This window comes from Monocercomonoides exilis (genome assembly GCF_001643675.1).
Source record: "Monocercomonoides exilis strain PA203 chromosome Unknown scaffold20-1493094, whole genome shotgun sequence".
NCBI classification, from domain to species: Eukaryota; Preaxostyla; order Oxymonadida; family Polymastigidae; genus Monocercomonoides; species Monocercomonoides exilis.
In genome coordinates this window covers 254,848-274,244 of record NW_027150565.1, presented here as the reverse complement: position 1 = coordinate 274,244, position 19,397 = coordinate 254,848, and the positions used below count along the sequence as shown (strand labels likewise).

Below are 19,397 nucleotides of genomic sequence, written 5' to 3'. Positions count from 1 at the left end.
GCTCTTTTGAGGAATTTTTATAATCAATGCAAAACTAATTATTGTTATTTTTTATTTTATATCTTTTTTCCATTCCAGCAAACAGCATTTTTTATGTTGAGCGTCATTCCTGGTGACGATCCATTTCAGTAGCATTTTTGCGGATTGTTTGGTTTCTTCTCCTTCTCCTTAGATCTCTTCATTGACGATAGTCTTATTTGGAAGGCTGGAAGAATAATTTTTTAGAGAAAGGGAGTATTGAACAAAAAGGCTGAATGCAATCGCAATCATATTCTCATATTGCAACATGGATTGGATCCACTTTCTGTTGTTGCTGTTGGTTATAATGAAATTCGAAGCGGTCAATTCACCGTTTTTTTAGATGAGCTTTGTCTTCATTTGTTGCTCAGATCGTCCAAAGAGCGTTATAGAACTCATTTCATTTCATTTCTCTTTCAGATTCTCTTTCTTTTTTAATTCTTTCTTGATCTCAGTACAAGATTTTTGCTTGAAAAAGCCGTCTTTTCATTTTACTCTGATCATTCATCATCAGCTTCAAATTCATCTTCAAAAAATTCTTCGCTTCTTCGCCTTCCTCTTCATCATCATCATCTTTTTCTTTTTCTTCGTCTTCACAAATTTCTGTTTCAATTACCTTCGTTTCTCCAGAGTTGATTTTTTGTTCATTTTTCTTCATTTTCCAAAGAATACTGGAGTCAATTTCCGAAACCTCATTTTCTCCATCATTTAGGGAAACCAACTTTCGATGAAATTTTCTTGTGAAGTTTTTGAAAAGTTATTTTTTCCCCAATGATTGAGCTTCATTCTTCGTCCACTTCAATGTCCGCTGTTGAATGTGTTGGTCTTACTGATCAGCACACAATTGAATTGTTTGAAACGAAAAGGAAGAAGAAAAGAATTTCTCATTTACTCAGAAAGAATATGCGAAAAACTTTATGAAGAGCATTCTATCTCTTTTGATGAAAGTGACTCTTACAAGCAAAAGTGTGAATGTTTTGTGAAGAATACAAGCTGAAGATGATGTAGCTGTGAAGGCAATGTCTGATACAATTGAAGTGCATGTGGAGAAGCATGGGCTGCCTTCCGATGCGATGAGATGCATTTTTTTATTTTGTTATTAACTGTTCATGAGATCAATGGTTATCAATTCAGTTGTTTATCCTCAAGGATCCAGGAAAGTTAAAGTGAATGATTTCGATGATTATCAAGAAGAGTGAAAGAGGAGAAAGAAAGAGAAAATGAGTGAGTGAGTGAGTGAGTGAGTGAGTGAGTCAGATTTGAGTTTGAGTTTTCATTGGAATGTTTGCACGAAATAACACTATTATGCTGCAAAAGAAGAAGATAAAAGTTTCATGAGAGTTGTCTGAAGAAAAGACATTTCATGCGCAGAAAAGCCAAACTACTATATGCGGTATGTCTGTTAAAAAGAAATTATGCAAAATATTCAGTTTCTCTCATCTTTCCTTAAAATTTTTATGCATTTCAAAAGCATCCAATTCAAAAATTTGTTTCACAACAATAAGTTTTCTCTTTCTCTTTCTCTTTCTCTTTCTCTTTCTCTTTCTTTCTTTCTTTCTTTCTTTCTTTGTCTTTTTTTTTTAATTTTGTAAGCACAATGTTTCAGGTATGTGAATAAAAATTGTTCAAAGACGCAAATATTTTATTTATTTAGTAACGAAATGTCGCTATGTTTTAACGACATCACATATAAATCAATCAGATTCTTTTCACTTCTTTTGGGTAAACTTATTGGAAAATTTTTATGTTTGTTATTGGATGAAACTGAGGTTTGAAAAAAGTTTCGTTGAAAAAATGAAAAAACAGCAGCGTTTTCATTTTTTTCGGACTTCTTTTGAAACAGTTGGAAATGATTTCTCCAAAAATTTTCAAAAATACTCTTTCAGTATCTTAATTGGTTATATTTTCAATTTCTTGTATATATAAAGGATGATTCATTTTGCGAAATATTTTACATCAATCTCAAATTTGTTTATCTTGGAAAAAATTGAAAATGAAATCACTTGAAATTACACACAATGAAAAAAAGGATTTTCATTTTTTTGAATTAAAGGAATAATAATTCACTTTTATTTGTCATCAAAACGGGGAAATTTTTATTCACTCAATCAAAAATATTCTTAAAATAGAAAAATAAATTTTCAAAAAAAGAACATTTAAATATGAAGATTATGCCTTTGTGAATTGCATTTTTTGTGCAAAAAAAAAAAATTTCCGATATGAATCAAAAAAATTATGGTTAACTTTTTCCAGAATGGAAAAAATTAATTATACATTGAAAAATCGAAAATTGTTTTTAGTGTGCTTTATTGAATCTGAATTAATTTTTCATTTTGTACAGTTTTTAAAGATTTAAAAATATGAAAGGAATATTTGTTGTATTTCTTCTACTTCTTGATTTTGCTAGATGTTTCAAAAACTGGCCTCATGCGAATTGTACTGATCTAACATTATATATAAATCATGATGGAGCATATGCATCATGCATCGCGAGGATCAACGGAAATAATTCAAATCAAAGAGCAAATATTGTACTTCCAATTGACTTTGGGGATCAAATTTCATTTTTGAATAACGATAATCATTTGTCAGATAATGATTGCCATGTCACAAGTTTTTCTACACTAAAACATAACCAAATTATAAATGAAAGGGGACTGCAAAACGCATTATTCAAGTCTTTGATAGGAAAGCCTGTAAGTATTGTGACAAGTTCAAAAAATAAATATAAAGGAATAATACTTAAATACACTGAAAATGGAAATATTTGCCTTTTCAATGGCAGTAAGACTACATGCATTTTCGAGCACATATCTTCAATTACACAAAAAGATGCAGATGCGTTCTGGAAAGAAATCTACGTGTCAAATGAAAATGCAATAACTGTCACAACCATGAGTAAAAGTTCGCAATCACAAGACATGACACAAAGCCGTTGCGTTGTCAATCCAATGTTTTCAATAAAGGGAGTTCATTGGAAGCCTTTACATGTTTTAAATTTGAGCAAATCTTTGAATACTGCAACATATTCTCTTTGGGGTACAATATACACAAATATCAGCTCGAATTTTTATAAAACCGAAGACGAAATAATATTGCCAACTGGTTTGACGTAATTTGAATTTTGCTAAAATGTTTTTATAAATTTTTTCTCATCACTTTTCTTTTTTTCCAAAATCAATTCTTTTTCTCAAACAATCAATCGAAGAAAACGTACAATTGGGATATCCAGAGCACATCTCAAGCAAATCAAAAATTCAGGAGACAGAGATGCTCTTTGAACATTCTCCGCCTTCGTTTACAAAACAAGCTGTTGAAGCGAGACAATTTGGGCACAAGCACTTTTACACTCCTGCTGGAAGGACAGTGACGATCCCGCTGAAAGGCTCAACTCAAGTGCTTCTGTTGAAAAGCGGCAACGAAGGAAGTTATTCGCTTTATGGAAAAGAGCGCCCACAAGGGTCTAAACTGTACACTACGAGCTTTTCTTCTTTTGAAGATAAGATGCCTGAAAGCACGGTTGAAAATCAAACAAGTCAAAATGATAGCACAACAATTTCATTTCATGACAAGTGCGATCAAGATGAAGAAGTGGATCAAATTAGAGTTAAACCTATTCTGAGATTAAATTTAACAAGTTTAAAACATGGTAGCAAAAAAGCTGAAACAGCAATAGCAAAGCCAAACGTTTATATCAAAATAAGTTTGATTTGCTATTTGTTTCTATATTATAACATTTTCTTTTCTTTTCTTTTCTTTTTTAAATAGAAAACACACTGAAAAATTTACTTGGGAAAGCTCCTCTTCCAGCTGGGAAATTTTTGATATATCATGAACAAGAAGGAGAATCATTAGCTCCAAAGTTATCAAAGAATACTTACGTGTACAACGCAAATCTTACGCATCCAGTGAATATTGGAGATTCCTTTGAGCTGAAGATTGATGAGGCAGAAAATGTGGTTTGCCGGTGGATGCACATTCCGTTTTCCATTAGAAAGGTCAAAACAAAAGATCTTCCTCGAGAAATTCCGTTGAGGACGCGTCTGATAGAAATGGGAATTGATGAAGTTATTCAAAGAGATATGTTCGTAAAGGTTAGCTGCAGGCGCAATGAAGGTGAAGAAAAAACGTTTCTTAACATTTCTCCTTTGGAGTTGATGAAAGAAGAAGACGAATTGAAAAAGCTGAAAGGAAATCTTGATACAGATTCGTACCAAAACGGAAATAAAGATAACTCTTCACAAAGAAACAGCCCAATTTCTGGATTTCTTTCAGGTCCAAAAATTTTGTTTAATTCTGCAAAAAATTTCCTTTTTAGATTTATGAAAAGCTTAAGCAAGCAGGCTAAAAATTCAAAACCAACTTTTGTGAATACTTTAGCAAAGGAAACAATTTATGAAGGAGAAAACATATTGTTTGAAAAAGATACATTGCTTGAATTCAAACACTTTGAAAAAATGATTGAAGCAACTGAAAACAAAATTTACGGGAATAATGATTATGATACGGATGACGACACTTTTGGAAATGAGATTTTCGATGAACAAACAATCAACGAAAAAATGGAGTTAATGGCATTATACGACAATTATTTTAAAGAGAGAACTAAAGCCAAACAATCCAACATTTCCAGCAATCAATCAAAAGTTACCAAATCTCTTTGCAGCTATCTTAATAACACTCAAAACTCACTGGCTGATGAAGTATCCAAATTTGCAATCAAAAAGGATCGTTTTATTCTCTCTCCAGAATCGAAGGCATTGGATTCAATTGAGATTATCGATAAGATTCCAAGTTACGGAACAATTATTTCCATTGACCCGACCCAACAGTTAAGTCAAAGAGAACCTGATGGAACACTGAAATGGAGATTAAATTTCAACACTAAACGCAAAATACTTAGTGCAAAGCCTGCGATAGTCGAGAAAATTCGAGATTATTTTTCACCTCGTTCATACGAAAGGAAGACTTTATTTTATTCAGCAGCCTCTGTAATGTACACATATAGCATTATTTCAGAGGAAATTGAGCACTCTTTAAATTCTAAAAAATAGTCATATTTTAATATTTTCTCTTTCTTTTTCATCATTCTCTCTCTCTCTCTCTCTCTCTCTCTCTCTCTCTTTTTTTTTTTTTTTTTTGAGGTTAACATCATGATTATTTGTATTTCGATATTTTGTGGCTAAAAATATTTTTTAAAAAAAAAATTTTTTTTTAATAATAAATGCACTTCATTATTTAACTGTTTTTAGTATTTATGCGTATATTTAAACTCTCTTTTATACTTCATATTTTGAAAAAAAGACGAACAATAAATAATTATAGTTCATTTCTGATTAAGATCCATATATAAAAAATGCATTGTCAGCGTACGAAGGCTTCCACGTCCTGTTCTCCTCCATTTCATTCTATTTTTTGCCACGGAGTCATATTATCTCATTGGCACAACATTTTTGGACCTCAAATCATGAAAGTTAGCTTTAGTTTTTTTGACACATATTTGCTTTTGCAACCTTTGAATATTTAAAGTACTGGAGAGGGGATTATGTAATTCCTGACGATGAATTAGAATGCTTGGCGCGAAACGTTTTGGACACATTACTGGGAAAAACTTCAACATCAAGAAACAGGAAGCCAATCGAAATTAAAATGAATATCCTTCAAGATCCAGGTCATTTTTTTATGATTGTTTATTTTCGAATGCAACTGTATTTAATTCCGACCATGTATTACTTTATTTGTTCGAATCAACTTTAGATTATGTATTGCTATCTGCGCTATTTTGCTCAATTCAAGAAGGAACAGAATCCAGATTTGCGTTAACGTTCGTGTTTTGTAGGTGTGAGATAGATTTCCTTTTAGAAATAGTTTTTTATGCTTTTTATTTAGACAAACGATTCAAAGGATTCAACAAGTAATGACAGTTCTGTCTGATCGAATAGACATTCTTGGGCTGCGTCTGAGAAACATACTGGATGTATTTTTTTATTGAATAATCATTTGAGAAAACATATTTGATTTGCCCTTTTATGAAATAATTTCTTGCCATTTACAGACATTTCCCGACTCGTTGGAATGCTTCAGCAGGATTCTTCCTGAAGAAATCGCGGAAATTGACGCGTTATTCCTTTCTGGAGTTGCACAACCTCCAATTGCTAACAGTTTTCTTTATTGCACACCGGCTTATCTCAAAGATGGCAATCATTTTTTGGAAAAGTATACGATTTATTTGACAAAACGATTAAAAAAAAAATTTTTTTTATCTTATTTCTCGACAACACGTTTTCTAATTTTCTCATTTGCTGCTTTTCGAAGTGCCATCCAGGCGCATCTTCAGAGCGGATGCCACTCAGTTGTCGTCGGCGAAATGACAGCGTCCATCAACAAAATGGTCAACACTCTTCTTTTGTTCTCTCCTCCTTCTTTTTGCTTCCTCTCGAGGCTTCCTCTCTCTCCGCTGGACATGAACGCCTCTCTGCTGCTGCTGGACGAGCTCTCTAACAATAGCGACCTGCTGAAGAACTCAGAGCGCCTGGCAGCTGCATCAGCTGCTTCTCCTTCGAATCCTTCGCCTTCTTCTCCTTCAAAATTGTCTTCATCACCTGCTTTTCCATCGACACACCCACGTTCAGCTCTGATATCTCCTCCTTCTCCTTCTCTTTCTTCACCATCATCGTCATCTTCTTCTCTTTCACCTTCTCCTTCTGCTTTGTTTCTCACATCACCTGCATTTTCAAGCAATGCCCCAGTTTCTGCTTCTTCTCCAACTGCAAATGCTGCTTTGACAAATGTCTCATGTCCACAATCAACTTTTGGATCATCAAATTCAAATGAACAAAACAACAAGTCTTCTTCCTCTTCTTCCTCCTCTTACTCTTCCTCTTCTTCTTCCTCTTCTTTGGTGTCTTCTTCATTTCATCTGACGCTTCCTTCGCCTCTTTCGATCTCAACCACATCAACACTTCAGCCAGCACCCCACACACTCAGCTCTGCCTCTTCTGTTGCCTCATACACATCAACCACCTCAACCACCTCAACCACCTCAGACACATCAATCTCCTCAGCTTCCTCCATTTCCTCAATCACTTCAGACAGCACAAACAATTTTGAAAGCTCGAATAGCTTTGAAGACAACAAGGATGACAAACAACCAGAAACAATGCTGCAGTCTGCTGATTTGCTCACCAAGATGCAAATGGAAGGTTCTTCGTCTGCACTCTCAATGGAGTCTAATGACAACGACAGCGACAACGACAACAGGAATAGCGTGTCTCATTCATATCAGATCATCAAAGGCCAGCCGCAGACGGAGTCGACGTCTTCCCTCGAAATACCCTCTTCTCTGTCTCCTTCATCACCCGCACTCAACTTCTCTTCTTCCGCCCTGCTGCCTTCGTCCTATCTGCAGCATTGTCAATCAGATAGCAAAAACCAGCAATCTTCTGAAAGCACTGTTAATTCTGAACAATCATCTGCTTTTCCATCTCAGAAGCTCCTTTCTCCAACTCCTCCACCTTCTTCTCTAACAGTCGTTAATTCCAATGAATTGATAAGTTCTCCTTCTCTTTCTTCTTCTTCTTCTTCTTCTTCTTCTTCTTCTTCTTCTTCTTCTCCTCCTCCTCCTCCTCCTCCTCCTCCTCAAAAGGCTGTTAAGCCAAACAGCCCAATGGCAGACACACTTTCTTATCCGCCTCCTTCTCTGCAACCAGATCTGCTCCCAATTTCATATGCCTCTTCTCACAACACATCCACCGAGCATTCTCCTTCAACTGCTTCCTCTCCAATGCAGCCTGCCCGCCCTTCTCTATCCTCCCCCACTTACAGCACTGCCATGACCCGCACAAACTCACTCCCTTCTTCCTCTCCTGCTTCTTCTGTCTCTCCTTCTCCGTTTTCTGCCTCTCGATGCGCTCCGCCTCCGCCTTCTCTTTCGCCATCGCCTGCTTTTTCCTTCACACGAACAGCTTCTCTTTCCTGTTCTCCTTCCCCGACACTTTCTCCTTCTCCTTCTCTTTCTGCCTCTCCTTCTTCTCTGCGTCTCCCGCCTTCTCCTTTGTTCAGTGCATCGAGCACACCTCCTCCTCCTGCACCTGTTTCTGTGGTGTCTTCGTTCATTTGTGCAGACGGGAGTGAAAGGCGGATCGGAATGGCATCACTGCAGATGACAAGAGAACTGCCAGAAGTGAAGATGAAGAGGAAGGAAGACGAAATGATGGAGAAGAAAGAAGAAGAAGAAGAAGAAGAAGAAGAAGAAAGAAAGTTGAGCTCGAATGAGTTTGAATGTGATGAAAGTGGTGAGAAAATTGAGGAAGGAGATGGAAGAAAGAGAGAAGATGCATCCAAAGAGATGGATGCTCAAAGAATGACAAATGACAAATGTGATGGCTATGAAATATTGTCTTTGAGGAATAAAACAGAAACTTCTGAAGCAGAATATGACAGTTCACAAATATGTCATCCAAAGATGAAGACAATCCGGCTGAGCAAACAGAATCTGACGCGGGAAGAGCAAATTGAGCAGCACCGGAAGCGCATCATGGAAGGGATCACCACTTTCTCCACACACAACCTGCAGTCGGTGCTGGAAGAAGAGGAGCTGCTCGCAAAGCGCAAGGAGCTCAGCCAGAAAGAGGCAGAAGCAGCCAGAAAAGGAATTGAGCTGAATCGAGACCAGTTCGGCCGGACAGAACGGGACCTCTTTTTCGACGAGGACGAAGACGATGAAGAAGTGCTGAGTGTCATCTGCCCAAAACACACTGCAAACAAAAGTGATTCTGTTCATGTGAATGTTTCTGAACAGCCGTCGTCTTCGATGTTTGATGCAGCCGTTCCACTCACTTTGCAAAGGTCGATTTCAAGTCATATGATCGCTTCTCCTTCTTGTTCATTGCTTTCTTCTGCTTCTGTTGTTGGCTTAGCATCTTCTTCTTCATGCTCTTCTTCCTCTTCCTCTTCTTGCATTGCTGCTTCATCCATTTCAACTCCTTCTCCGACTTCTCCTCCTTCTTCTCTCAGCTATCCAATCACTGCACTTGCGGACTTCATTCCTGGGCTGGCTGTACAGGGAATACTGGAAGTATGCTTGTTTCTATTATGATATTTCATTATTAATTAAATTATTTATTATCATTATTTTATCATTTGAAACATTAATCTCCATATGCATACAACACAACGCAACAATCAACATTTTTTCTTTTTCTTTTTCTTTTCTTGTTTTTTCTTTTAGTGTGATGCTCCGTCGATGGAGACGCTGCTGAAGAGCCCATTTCCTGTTGCATACATCAACGTCTCCAAAAAGGAAGTGCAATGTTTCTCTTCCATTTCTTCGTTCTATACACTCCGCCAGACTTATCTTCAGCGCCTGTTTGTGGAGGATGAGAAGATGTGTGCTCAGTTCATTGCAAATCGGATGAAGCCAACTTTTGCGCTTTCTGACGGCCTGTCACCTTCTTCCTCTCCTTCTGGCACACTCCGCTCAGCAAATCACACAACTGCCCTTGCTTCCCCTGCAGCTACGCCTTCACATCGTCGCATATCGTTTTCAAAGAGCGATGCAAATTCAAACAGAAACTCCATTTTCAGTTCGACTGCCACGCCAACTGCGTCTCCTTTGTCTTCGGCGTATTCCACACCTTGCTCATCCACTGCAGCTCTGCCTGTTCTGACACCAGCATCTTCTGCTAATTTCTCTCCCTCTTTGTCTTATTCACGCAATCCCTCTTCGCTCCAGTCTTCTTCCTCTTCCATTCCATCCTCTGCTGCCTCGTATCCTTCTTCTCATTCTCTTCCTCCTTCTGTCGCTGCTGCACTGTCTCGGCAGCCGCCGAGCTTTCCTCGTTCGATTGCAGCGCCCATCAAATACATCTCTCCGCTGCTGCGTGCTGTCATCAAGCGATGTGTGAACACTCCACACTCTCTTTTGAGGGCATCTGTCTTGTCACACGAAATGATGATGCTGTACGAAAGAGCGCTGTTCTTTGTGGCGATGTATCAGCAGATCGAAGAAATGAATGACGAGAAGAAGAAACTGTTTGGGTCTGTTAAAGTTTCATCTGCATCGTCTTCTTCGCCTTCTCCTTCTTCCCCAACCCCATCGCTGTTTTCTCAGATGTCTTCAAGAAATACGTCTTCGCTGGATTCTCCGAACAAAAGCTGGCTTTTCGGCTCATCAGACAAGAAGCAGAGCAGTTCAGGCGGAGCGGATAGCAAAAGCCAGGAACAGGAAGAGAAGCCAGAAAAGGACAAGAAAGCGAAGCATATGGAATCGAAAGCGCTAAAGTCGAATGTGAACTCGCTGGCTGTGCTGAAGGAGCTGATGGGGCTGGAGGTGTCTGACATAATGCTGCTGATTGGTGTTGGCGAAGTGCTTTCACCAAAGTTTTCGAGTGGCATTTCAGATTCTTCTTTGACATCGCTGCAGTTGATTGACGGGCTGAAAATGTTTTTGTGAAAAAAAAATGAGAGGCTTACGTTGAAGCTGAATGAGATTTCAAAACACTCTGACTGCTTTAATTTCCACTTTTTATTCATTTATTTTATTTTTTAAATCGAAAATGTTTGTTCCTTTAAAAAGTATTTAAATTAGAGAAAATCATTTTTGTTTTTTTATCCTTTTAATACACACTATTTTATGTAATCTGTTTGTTAATGCTTTGAGAAACGTTTTCTGTTTAGTGTTTAATGTATGCATCTGCTTACAATCATATGTATTTATGTTACTTTTCGTTTTGTCAACAATTTTGTAATAATTTATTTTTATATCGACTTGTTTATTTTATTTCACTTCTTTCTGTTTTTGAGTGAGAGCATTCATCTTAATGTCTTTGCACATCAGATTATGCGTTCAGCATCACCCAATTCTTCTCATTCTTGCATGTGTTATTCAAAAATCCTGTTGTCAATAATTTCTGATGAAGCGAGGCTAGAGTTCTTTTCATTTTGCTATTGAAGCGTTTCCAATAAAGTTATTAGTAAATTATTAAACATCGTTTTTGATTGCTTTTACTTGTTCATTTTTTGCTCAGAATGAAATATTCTTTTCATCAATGAAAACAAATCTCATAAAGGCTTAAAAAAAACTGAAATGAAAATATCAAAAATAGATATACAACACAGAAGTTGAGAAGTATGAATCTAAAGATAAACAAAACATACCACTTATCACTTAATTACAAACAAATACAACATAAAAATAGAAAAAAAAATTGTTTTTAAAAATTTTAAATGTCATTATAATTTCAGCTTTTTGCACATTTATATGAACTTTTCAAGCATTACGAGACGATCCTGAAACGTTGTCCATCTCAACCACACCAACGCTGCTTCCTGTTGTGATCAATAGCAAACTGTCTGTCGGATGCCATTGGATGTTCACTGCTTCCTTGCCATCTCCGTTCACTTCAGCAAGAGCAGTTGCATTATTCTGTTGATACACAAACACCGAACTGTGTGAAGAGATTCGGAAGGCATCCTTTGCCGCTTCTCCAGTCGATGAATAAAAAGGAGAACTCAGAAATGGCGAATCGTATGAATAGAACGAAGTTGGAGAAGATGTGTGCGGAGATTGCATTTCTCCATTCACCAAAGAAGCTGAAGCATTCTGTTTCTTTCCCTTTGAATGCAAGCGCCAGTGGTTGAAGTAATCAAAGTCTGCTGTTTGAGTAATTGTTTCAGAAGATGGAAGCTTGTGAAATGCAGCAAGAGACGAAGAATGAGACATTGAATTAACCGCGGGCGGTGCAATTTGGAGTGTTGATTGGTGCAATGCATCTGAATCGATTTGATTCTTTTTTAGAACGAGCTTTTCATCATTATGGTGGCCATCACTTGTTTCTCCTTCTTTTTCTACACTTCCTTCTTCTTCCCACTCTTCCTCTTCTTCTTCCTCTTCATCGTCCTCTTCATCTATATCCTTCTCGATTTTTCCAGGTTTATTTTCTTCTTTTGAATCATCTTTATCTTTTTGATCATTCTCAATCTTCACATTTTTATGTTTCATGGTTTCTGTCTCATCATCAAAAGACACAGGAACAACCTCATCTGCAGCAAAGTATATGGCATTGGGGCAGAAAATGGTTCCACTGATGCACAAAAGATCACCTTTGACTGTAATATTCAATGGAATAAACACTGGTGCAGTTGATTTCTGCTGCATTGATAAAGAAGGATGGTCATTTTCTGAATCGATATCAACAGAGAGATGCAAATGCTGAGAAGATGTGTGTAGCAAAGAAGGCGGGTTATAAGCGAACAGCTGCAAAGTTGGAATGCGAATGGACTGCTGAAGAATTTGTCTGAAAGCAAAATTCATATAAAAAAATATTTAATTATTAAAGATAAACATTTTTTAAAAATATGAAAGTATTTACAAACCCATCGGCTCCAACCGATACAAACGAAGACTCGTCTACTGTCCAAGCAACATCAAAGCAGGGCCCCTTGTGCATCTTCCACTCGACCAAAGGCTCACTCTTGCCGCAGCTGAACAGCCGGACAGCTCCATCATCGCAAGCACACAGAATCGCATCGCCCTTTCTGTTGAAGTGGATGGAGTGGACAAGACAAGGAAATGGTGCAATGACCATCCGTTGCACCAGCTTCATCTGCCGAATGTTAACCACACCAAGTCTACCTTCACGCGGTGTGTGATGCTCTGTGAACGAAGACAAAGAAGGAAGCGAATCCAGCTGGTGCGAGCGGAGAAGAGAACCCATTTTCAGAGGCAGAGCATCGGGTGAAGACGAAGCATACGCCACAATCGAAGGATCGCTTGGAGAACAAGCGATGCAAGTGACAACAGGCAAATGAGTAAGTTTTGGCATTTCATTGTTTTCAATCAACGCAACAGAAGTCTTCACCAATGTTGATGATGAAGCATATGAAGGCTGATGTGAATTATCCAGCCAGTTTGAAGCTGGTGGAGGAGCAATCGGATGAGATGGCTGGACGCTTGCAGTAGATGTGGGGAGATTTGAAATTGCATTTGATGTTGTTCGAGATCCTGCTGAATTATCAATCGAGAAAAGGGGAGCAGGAATCTTTGTTGGAAGCTTAGTTCCATCAATCATCGAAGATTTATTTGATGGACGCTTCAGAAGTGAATTAGATGAAAAGCCAAATCGTTCCGACTCCTTTCTTTGCTCTTCTTCATCGAAAGGAATAACGAGCGGCTGTGGTTGAGGTGGCATTACATCTCCTTTCAGCATTTCCACATCTATTTTTTCCAGCGGCTTCCCATTTTTCGTGAGTCTTCCGATCTTCCCGTCTTTCTGCATTGCAGATTCCATATCAGTGCCAAAGCAGCGAGGCCGCCCATCCACCCAGCTGTTCCACACGCACTCGTCGTCCACAGAAACTGTGCTGAGGCGCTCTGACTGGATGTCCCATATGCGCAGTCTCCCTCTGTCTGTCGTGCCCATCACCAGCGCTTGTTGCGTCGGGGCTGCTGTCCAGTCAAGACAGGTTGTGCGTGCTGAGACTGGGAATAAAAGAGCAATTGGATAAGTGCTGAAGAGAGACGTGGGAAGAGCAGGAATGCCTGAGAAATTGAATGAACCAGAATTTGAAGGTGAATGATGTCTGAATTCAGAGCTCATCTGATGGCTATGGAAGAGATGGGTGCGATGATCATCGGGCAAAGAAGCCTGTGACTGACGAGGCGTTGGAGCAATCGGTCCAGCTGGCAAAAGAGAATATGAAGAAGAAGAAGAAGAAGATGATGATGAATGAGACGCAGGAGGTGGTGCCTGTGGCGGAAGAATGCGCTTTGTATTCAACGATGCCTGAATGGCATGCGACTTTATCCAATTTGCTTGTGCTCTTTTCATCGCCATGTTCAGCGTGTCTTCGTATTGCTTCATGCGCCGCAGCATTCGACTCCGCCGAGTCCGCAGCTGCACCCAGCGCTGAACCTGGCGGTACTGCCAGAAAAGATCTCTCTCGTAAACAAGCGCCTCTTTCTTCCGCTCTCTTTCGATGCGCTTTTTGAGCTGTTCTCGCGCTTTTGCTCGGCTGAAGAGCTTCCGCAGCTTCTGTTCGCGGAGAATGCTTTCGGCTGATCTGGACGTAATGTTTGAAGAGCCAGATTGCAGCTTTTGAATTTGGATCGATTGCTTCAGCGATTCATAAGAGTCAGTTGTACTCTCTTTTCCTTGTTGCGCGTCGAAAGCTTGAGTCTGAACGATTCTTTTTGTCTCCTCTTCATTCACACACAGCAAATCATCGTCAAGATCCTCCGAGAAGCTATCTTCTTCATCATCAAGCGAGTCGAAAAGACTTTCTTCATCGCTAAATTCATTTGCTTCATCAGAAATGTAACTCCTCCTGCTAATATCATTGTTTTGCGTATCTTCAGAAGCCCTTCCCTTTAATTTGTCATTGCTTCCAATTTCATTGCCGCTTGAAGACTGTGCTGATGACTTTCCATGATTCTTGTCCAATCCTCCAGCTGTTGGGCCTTTGCCGTTTTTCTCTTCTGTTTGGATTCCGATTCCTTCGTTGCTGTAACTCTCTTCTTTGCGTTTCCTCAGCCTTCTGTTGAAAATCCTGCTGTCATAAGGTGCCTTGCTAATTAAGTCCATTCCACCAGAGCATCCTTCTTCTCTTTCCCACCACTCAAACATCTGATCCACCATCACCAGCGTCTCTCTCCTCCTCAGCCGCTTCAGCTCTTCCATTTCAGCTGCACTGACAGCAGCATCAAAGATCAGCACACGTCCTGTATCATCTGCCAAAGCAATGAGTCTGTTCCATTTCTGCTTTTGTGTGAGAGGCGGAGTGTGAGATGAGGAATCCGAGTTGACTGAATTTCTCCAGCCAGCACTTGCTCCTTCCACCCCTTTGGACATTGTGGTGGCCGAGTCAGCTCCGTCAAATGGAGATTGGTTAGCACTTCTCTGTTTTTCCTTTTCTTTCTCTTTCTCTCTTTCTTTCTCCTTCTCCTTCTCTGCTTTTGCCAATTTTCTTGAACTCGATCCAAAAAATCCTGTTTTTGTCTCTTTTTTCGGTAGTGCTTTGTGCTGTGAATCAGACTCATCAGCTGTTTCTTGTACATCTTCGCTTCCGTTTTTGTTTGAATTGAACACAGGAGAAGAGTGCTTCAATGACCCTTCTTTGGCTCTTTCATGGCCAGTGAAGACAAGTTTCTGTGAGTTTTTCACTAAAACATCAGAAACAGCTGAATGAGATAAAATCGAAGGAGAAGAAGAGGGTGAGGATGAATAAAAATCTGTCAAGTCGAAGGAAGAAGATGAAGACGGTAAAAGAGTTGATTCTATTGTTGATGAAAGAGCAGAGTCAAGGAGTTGTGTCAGTGCTGAAGACAAGAACGGAGGAGAGAAGCAGGATGCAATGAAGTGGGGAGTGCGCAATGGAAGAAGAACAGGAGACGAAGTGGAAGCGGAGGAAAGTGAATGCTCTTGTGAAGAGGATTGAATTGTTGGCTGTTCAGAAACGTGCCTGCTTGAAAAGGGGTTTGCAATTGGCGTGTGCTGTACAGCAAAGGAAAAGTAGATTGATGAAGAAAGGATAAGTGATGGAGGGGAAGATGAGATAAGCATTGGAATAGATGACAAAGAAGGAGATGAAGAAGGAGAAACTGGTTGTGGAGGTACAAGTGGATGATAAGGCATGTTCTGCATAGCATTACGAGGTGGATTGAATGATTGATTAATTCCCTGTGATGATGGAGCTGAGTATTGATTGAGCTTGAATAATGAATCTTGTGATGAGGCAACAATGCTAGTTGCAGCTAATGGACAAGAAGAAGGTTGAGTCTGAGAAATTGGCATTTGCATTTCACTTGACTCACTTTCAGATGTTGAATGAGTATTGGAGCTTTGCAGAAGTGAAGGTGTTATGGCCAAAGAACAGTTTGCTTGGATTAGTCGAAAAGGATACGATGGAAAAGGTTTCTTGAATGGATTGGCAGAAACAAGAGAAGTCGATGAAAGAGTGAGCAATGAAGTGGAAAGGAGAAGGCGGATCATGTTTGACTTTAACTTATTTTTCATTTGTTTTTGGATATTTTCATTGAAATTTGATAGCTGAATGCTTTTAGCATTTGCTTGATTTGATTGACATGAACTTTCAGAAAAGCTTTCCTTTTCTAATTGCTGTTGCTGATCTGCGTCTTCAATGAAAATCCAACCAGAAGATGGAATGTGCTTTGATAGCTTTTTTAGAGATAACAAAAGTGATGAAGGAATATCTGTATAAGATAAATTGTTTGGAGATGAAGACTGCGAAGAAGCTGAAGAAACCTCATTTGGTGAAGCAAATTGAGATGTTGAGGAAGAATTTTGTGTTTTTGGAGATGAATTGAGATGGCTAATATTGATTTGTACTGGTTCACTTGCTTCTTCTTCATCTGCCTCTTCACTTCCATTCTCTTCTTCAGAATCAACATCACAATAAGAGCTTGTGCAGCTGCAAATATCGCTCATTAGATCATCTTCGTCTTCTCCATTTTCTCTTTCTCTCTCTCTTTCCATTTCATCTTCATCTTTTTCGTCGTCCATCTCTTCCATTATTTTTGCCTCTCTCTTTGAAAATTCCTGATTGATTCCTCCAATTTCACATTTTTCTTCATTCTCTGTTTCAGTGCTCTGTATATTTTGCCTTCCTTCTTTATCTTGTTGACTCTGTTCGTTTTGTGTTTTTTGTTCGAGACTTAAACAAGCTGCTCTTTTGAACAAAATTTGCCTTTTGTTGTGAAGTCTCTTAATGGAATGATGCAAAGAAGATGATTCTGATGGCATTGCATGACAATGAGGAATATGCAAAGCTCGTCTTTTTCTAACACATCTTCTGCAATGAACACATCGACAACTGCATTTGCATTGAGAAACAGAATTCAATGAATGTGTTTTTGTTGATTTTGCAGAGAAGCTTGATGAAGATGAAAGCTTTTGTGCACTTTCATTTGTGGCTGATTCCAATTTACTCGAATGCTCAGCAAAGCTCACTTCTGTTGAAGGAAGCGCATCAGCAGATGTTTCAGTTGTACTGTTTTCTTTGATGTTGACATTTGCCTCTTCGCCAAGTGCATGCTTTGCATGATCTGCAGCAGCATCCTCCTCTTCTTCATATTCTTCTTCATATTCTTCCTCTTCTTCTTCATACTCTTCATCATCATCCTCCTCCTCAAATCCCCCTTGGATTTTGCTTTCTAATCGTTTGCTTCTTCCAATTGTTCCTTCCCTTTGAGACTTTTCCGCTTCTGCTATTCTTCTCTTCTTCGCATCCAATGCAGAAAGTGCATTGTGAATTTTCTCCTTTTGTGCTTTTGCCATCAGCTGCTTCACTTTCCTCTTCTCCTTCCGAATAGCCATCCGCTCCATCGCCATAATGTCATGCATACGCTCTTTCATCGCTTTTGCCTTAAATTTCCATTTCTCGTTGACGTCTTTCACAAAATTCATTCCAGTTTCTGTTAATTTCTGTCTCAACAAAACATCTTTTCGTGCTTTTCTTCTTTCTTTCCATGTTCTGATTTCTTTCTCTTCAGCCGCCTTTTCGCTTAGTATTTTATTGCATAACATATTTCTCTCTAAGCAGCTGATTGTTCCATTCAGTTCTTTAATTTCTTGATTCAGCAAGGCAATTTGCCTGTCTTGTTCGATGCGCCTCTCTTTTGAGAACATCAAAGTTGATTCCTGTGAAGTCTGTAAATTATCATTCAAATGATATTTCAAACAAATAATTATTGTCAAAACAATAAAGTTGAAAAAGAAAAAGAAAAAGAAAGAAAAAAAGAAAATAAAAAATAAAAATGGACACATATAACAATATATAAATCTTTTGTAATTATCTTCAATTCAAAATCATACTAATTCTCTCTTTAACGCAGCAATGTGGCTTTTCAGGGCTTCATTTTCAGATAAAACGCGATTTCTTTCGTCTTCGTTCCATCTCCACAGCAGCAGCTCTGGCACCTCCACCATCGCAAACAGCGAGCGGAAGAGGTTTGTCAGCCCGACAAACAGGTTTGCTGCCCATTCGCTGGTGAAATACAGCACAAACATCGGATCAGCCAGCATCACCTTCTCAGCCAATGACAGCTGCTTTGAGGCAGTTGCAGGATCATGGGAGAGGTTCCTGTATGGATATGAAGACATCTTGAAAATGGGCGAAGATTCACCTGTTTGCGATGACTGAGCTAATGCTGAGGAAGATGTATTTGACGATGATACGAAATAATCAGATGTGCTGTTGTCTTCATTGTCACTCGCTGCTCGATTCAAACGCGACTGATTTGGAGGCGATTGAGCAATGGAGTGTGGTGAAGATGCAGAGAAGTCTCGTTCTGAAGGAGGAGACGAAGAAATTGAAGGCGAGTGCAGTGGGGGAGATGGAGAAAGCGATGAAATCGAACTTGATGAAGCGCCAATCCTTTGATTGACTGATGATGATGAAAATGAACTACTCGCAGAATGGCTAGCAGAAGGATCATCAAGCGTCAAAGAGCTTGATTGTGTAAATTCTTTCAAAGAAGAATACAAAGAAGACATATTGGAAAAGTCATTCGAACCATTCCGACCGACTTCTGCTTCAAATGAAGAAGAAGAAAGAAAGGCATTTGGCATCATTGATTCCGAAATGCTACTGTGATGCAACGAGTTAGAAAATGGCTGTGGAACATTTGGTGTCATGTTTGAAGGCTCAACTTGAGGAATAAATGAAAGAATTTGATTTGCACCTTGTATTTTCATTGATTGAAATGGATAATCTCCTCCAGAAAAGGAAAAATGAGATGCATTTTTTGAATGAACGGAAGATGAGAAACCTTCTTTGTCTTGTCTGTTAAATGGAATTGAAGAGCGATGCATATGATCAAAATCTTTTGAAATAATTGGCGAATGAATAAATGAATCTTTTCTTTCAGAAAAATATCCATGCTCAGATTCATATAATGGCTTGGGGGCACTATTGTGTGCATTTGAAGATAACTTTCCGTCTATTTTCCCAATATTATAGTTCGAAAAGCTTGCTATTGAAAGAATTTGCGTTAAAAGGCGCATCCAAGGAATCCACTCTGTCTCATTGAGCATATCACCTGAAAAGCTTACTAAAAATGCTTGTAAGGCTTTGATGTTATTATGTTTTATTGCACTGATGATATAAAACTTCAACAGAGATAATTTGTAATTTGAAACGGATTCACGAATTGAACTTCCCATCTGTGAAAAATATCTTCGATTGAAATATTCCCAATACTCACAAAATCCACTTAGATTTCCTATTTCAAGCAATTCCATAATTCTTTGGACAATTTTTTCTGGTGAAAATCCTCGATTATTATCTTTCTTTCTTTCCATTTGAAATTGTTCACATGATTGAGTAAAACCTCGAAATATTAAATAATCAACTATGAGATC

General features: G+C 38.7%; 3 protein-coding genes across 3 annotated transcripts; 2 read left to right on the top strand and 1 right to left on the bottom strand.

Annotated features, from left to right (window-relative positions):
• Positions 1-2,939: 2,939 nt before the first annotated feature.
• MONOS_7735 (uncharacterized protein) lies at positions 2,940-5,072 on the top strand (the record flags this gene model as incomplete). Its single annotated transcript, XM_067878082.1, has 3 exons — positions 2,940-3,123; positions 3,227-3,721; positions 3,787-5,072. The coding sequence occupies 3 exons, from the start codon at positions 2,940-2,942 to the stop codon at positions 5,070-5,072; spliced, it is 1,965 nt and encodes a 654-aa protein (XP_067728044.1).
• Positions 5,073-5,374: 302 nt separating this feature from the next.
• On the top strand, positions 5,375-11,077 carry MONOS_7736 (putative C9orf72-like protein family; the record flags this gene model as incomplete). Its single annotated transcript, XM_067878083.1, has 8 exons — positions 5,375-5,491; positions 5,548-5,689; positions 5,776-5,857; positions 5,908-5,995; positions 6,074-6,234; positions 6,334-7,571; positions 7,728-9,094; positions 9,248-11,077. 8 exons carry the CDS (start codon positions 5,375-5,377, stop codon positions 10,469-10,471), a joined length of 4,419 nt encoding a protein of 1,472 aa, XP_067728043.1. The 3' UTR covers positions 10,472-11,077.
• A 210-nt stretch (positions 11,078-11,287) lies between these two features.
• MONOS_7737 (uncharacterized protein) lies at positions 11,288-19,070 on the bottom strand (the record flags this gene model as incomplete). The annotated part of the gene is made up of 3 exons (XM_067878084.1): positions 11,288-12,314; positions 12,394-17,684; positions 17,850-19,070. The coding sequence occupies 3 exons, from the start codon at positions 19,068-19,070 to the stop codon at positions 11,288-11,290; spliced, it is 7,539 nt and encodes a 2,512-aa protein (XP_067728042.1).
• Positions 19,071-19,397: the final 327 nt, after the last annotated feature.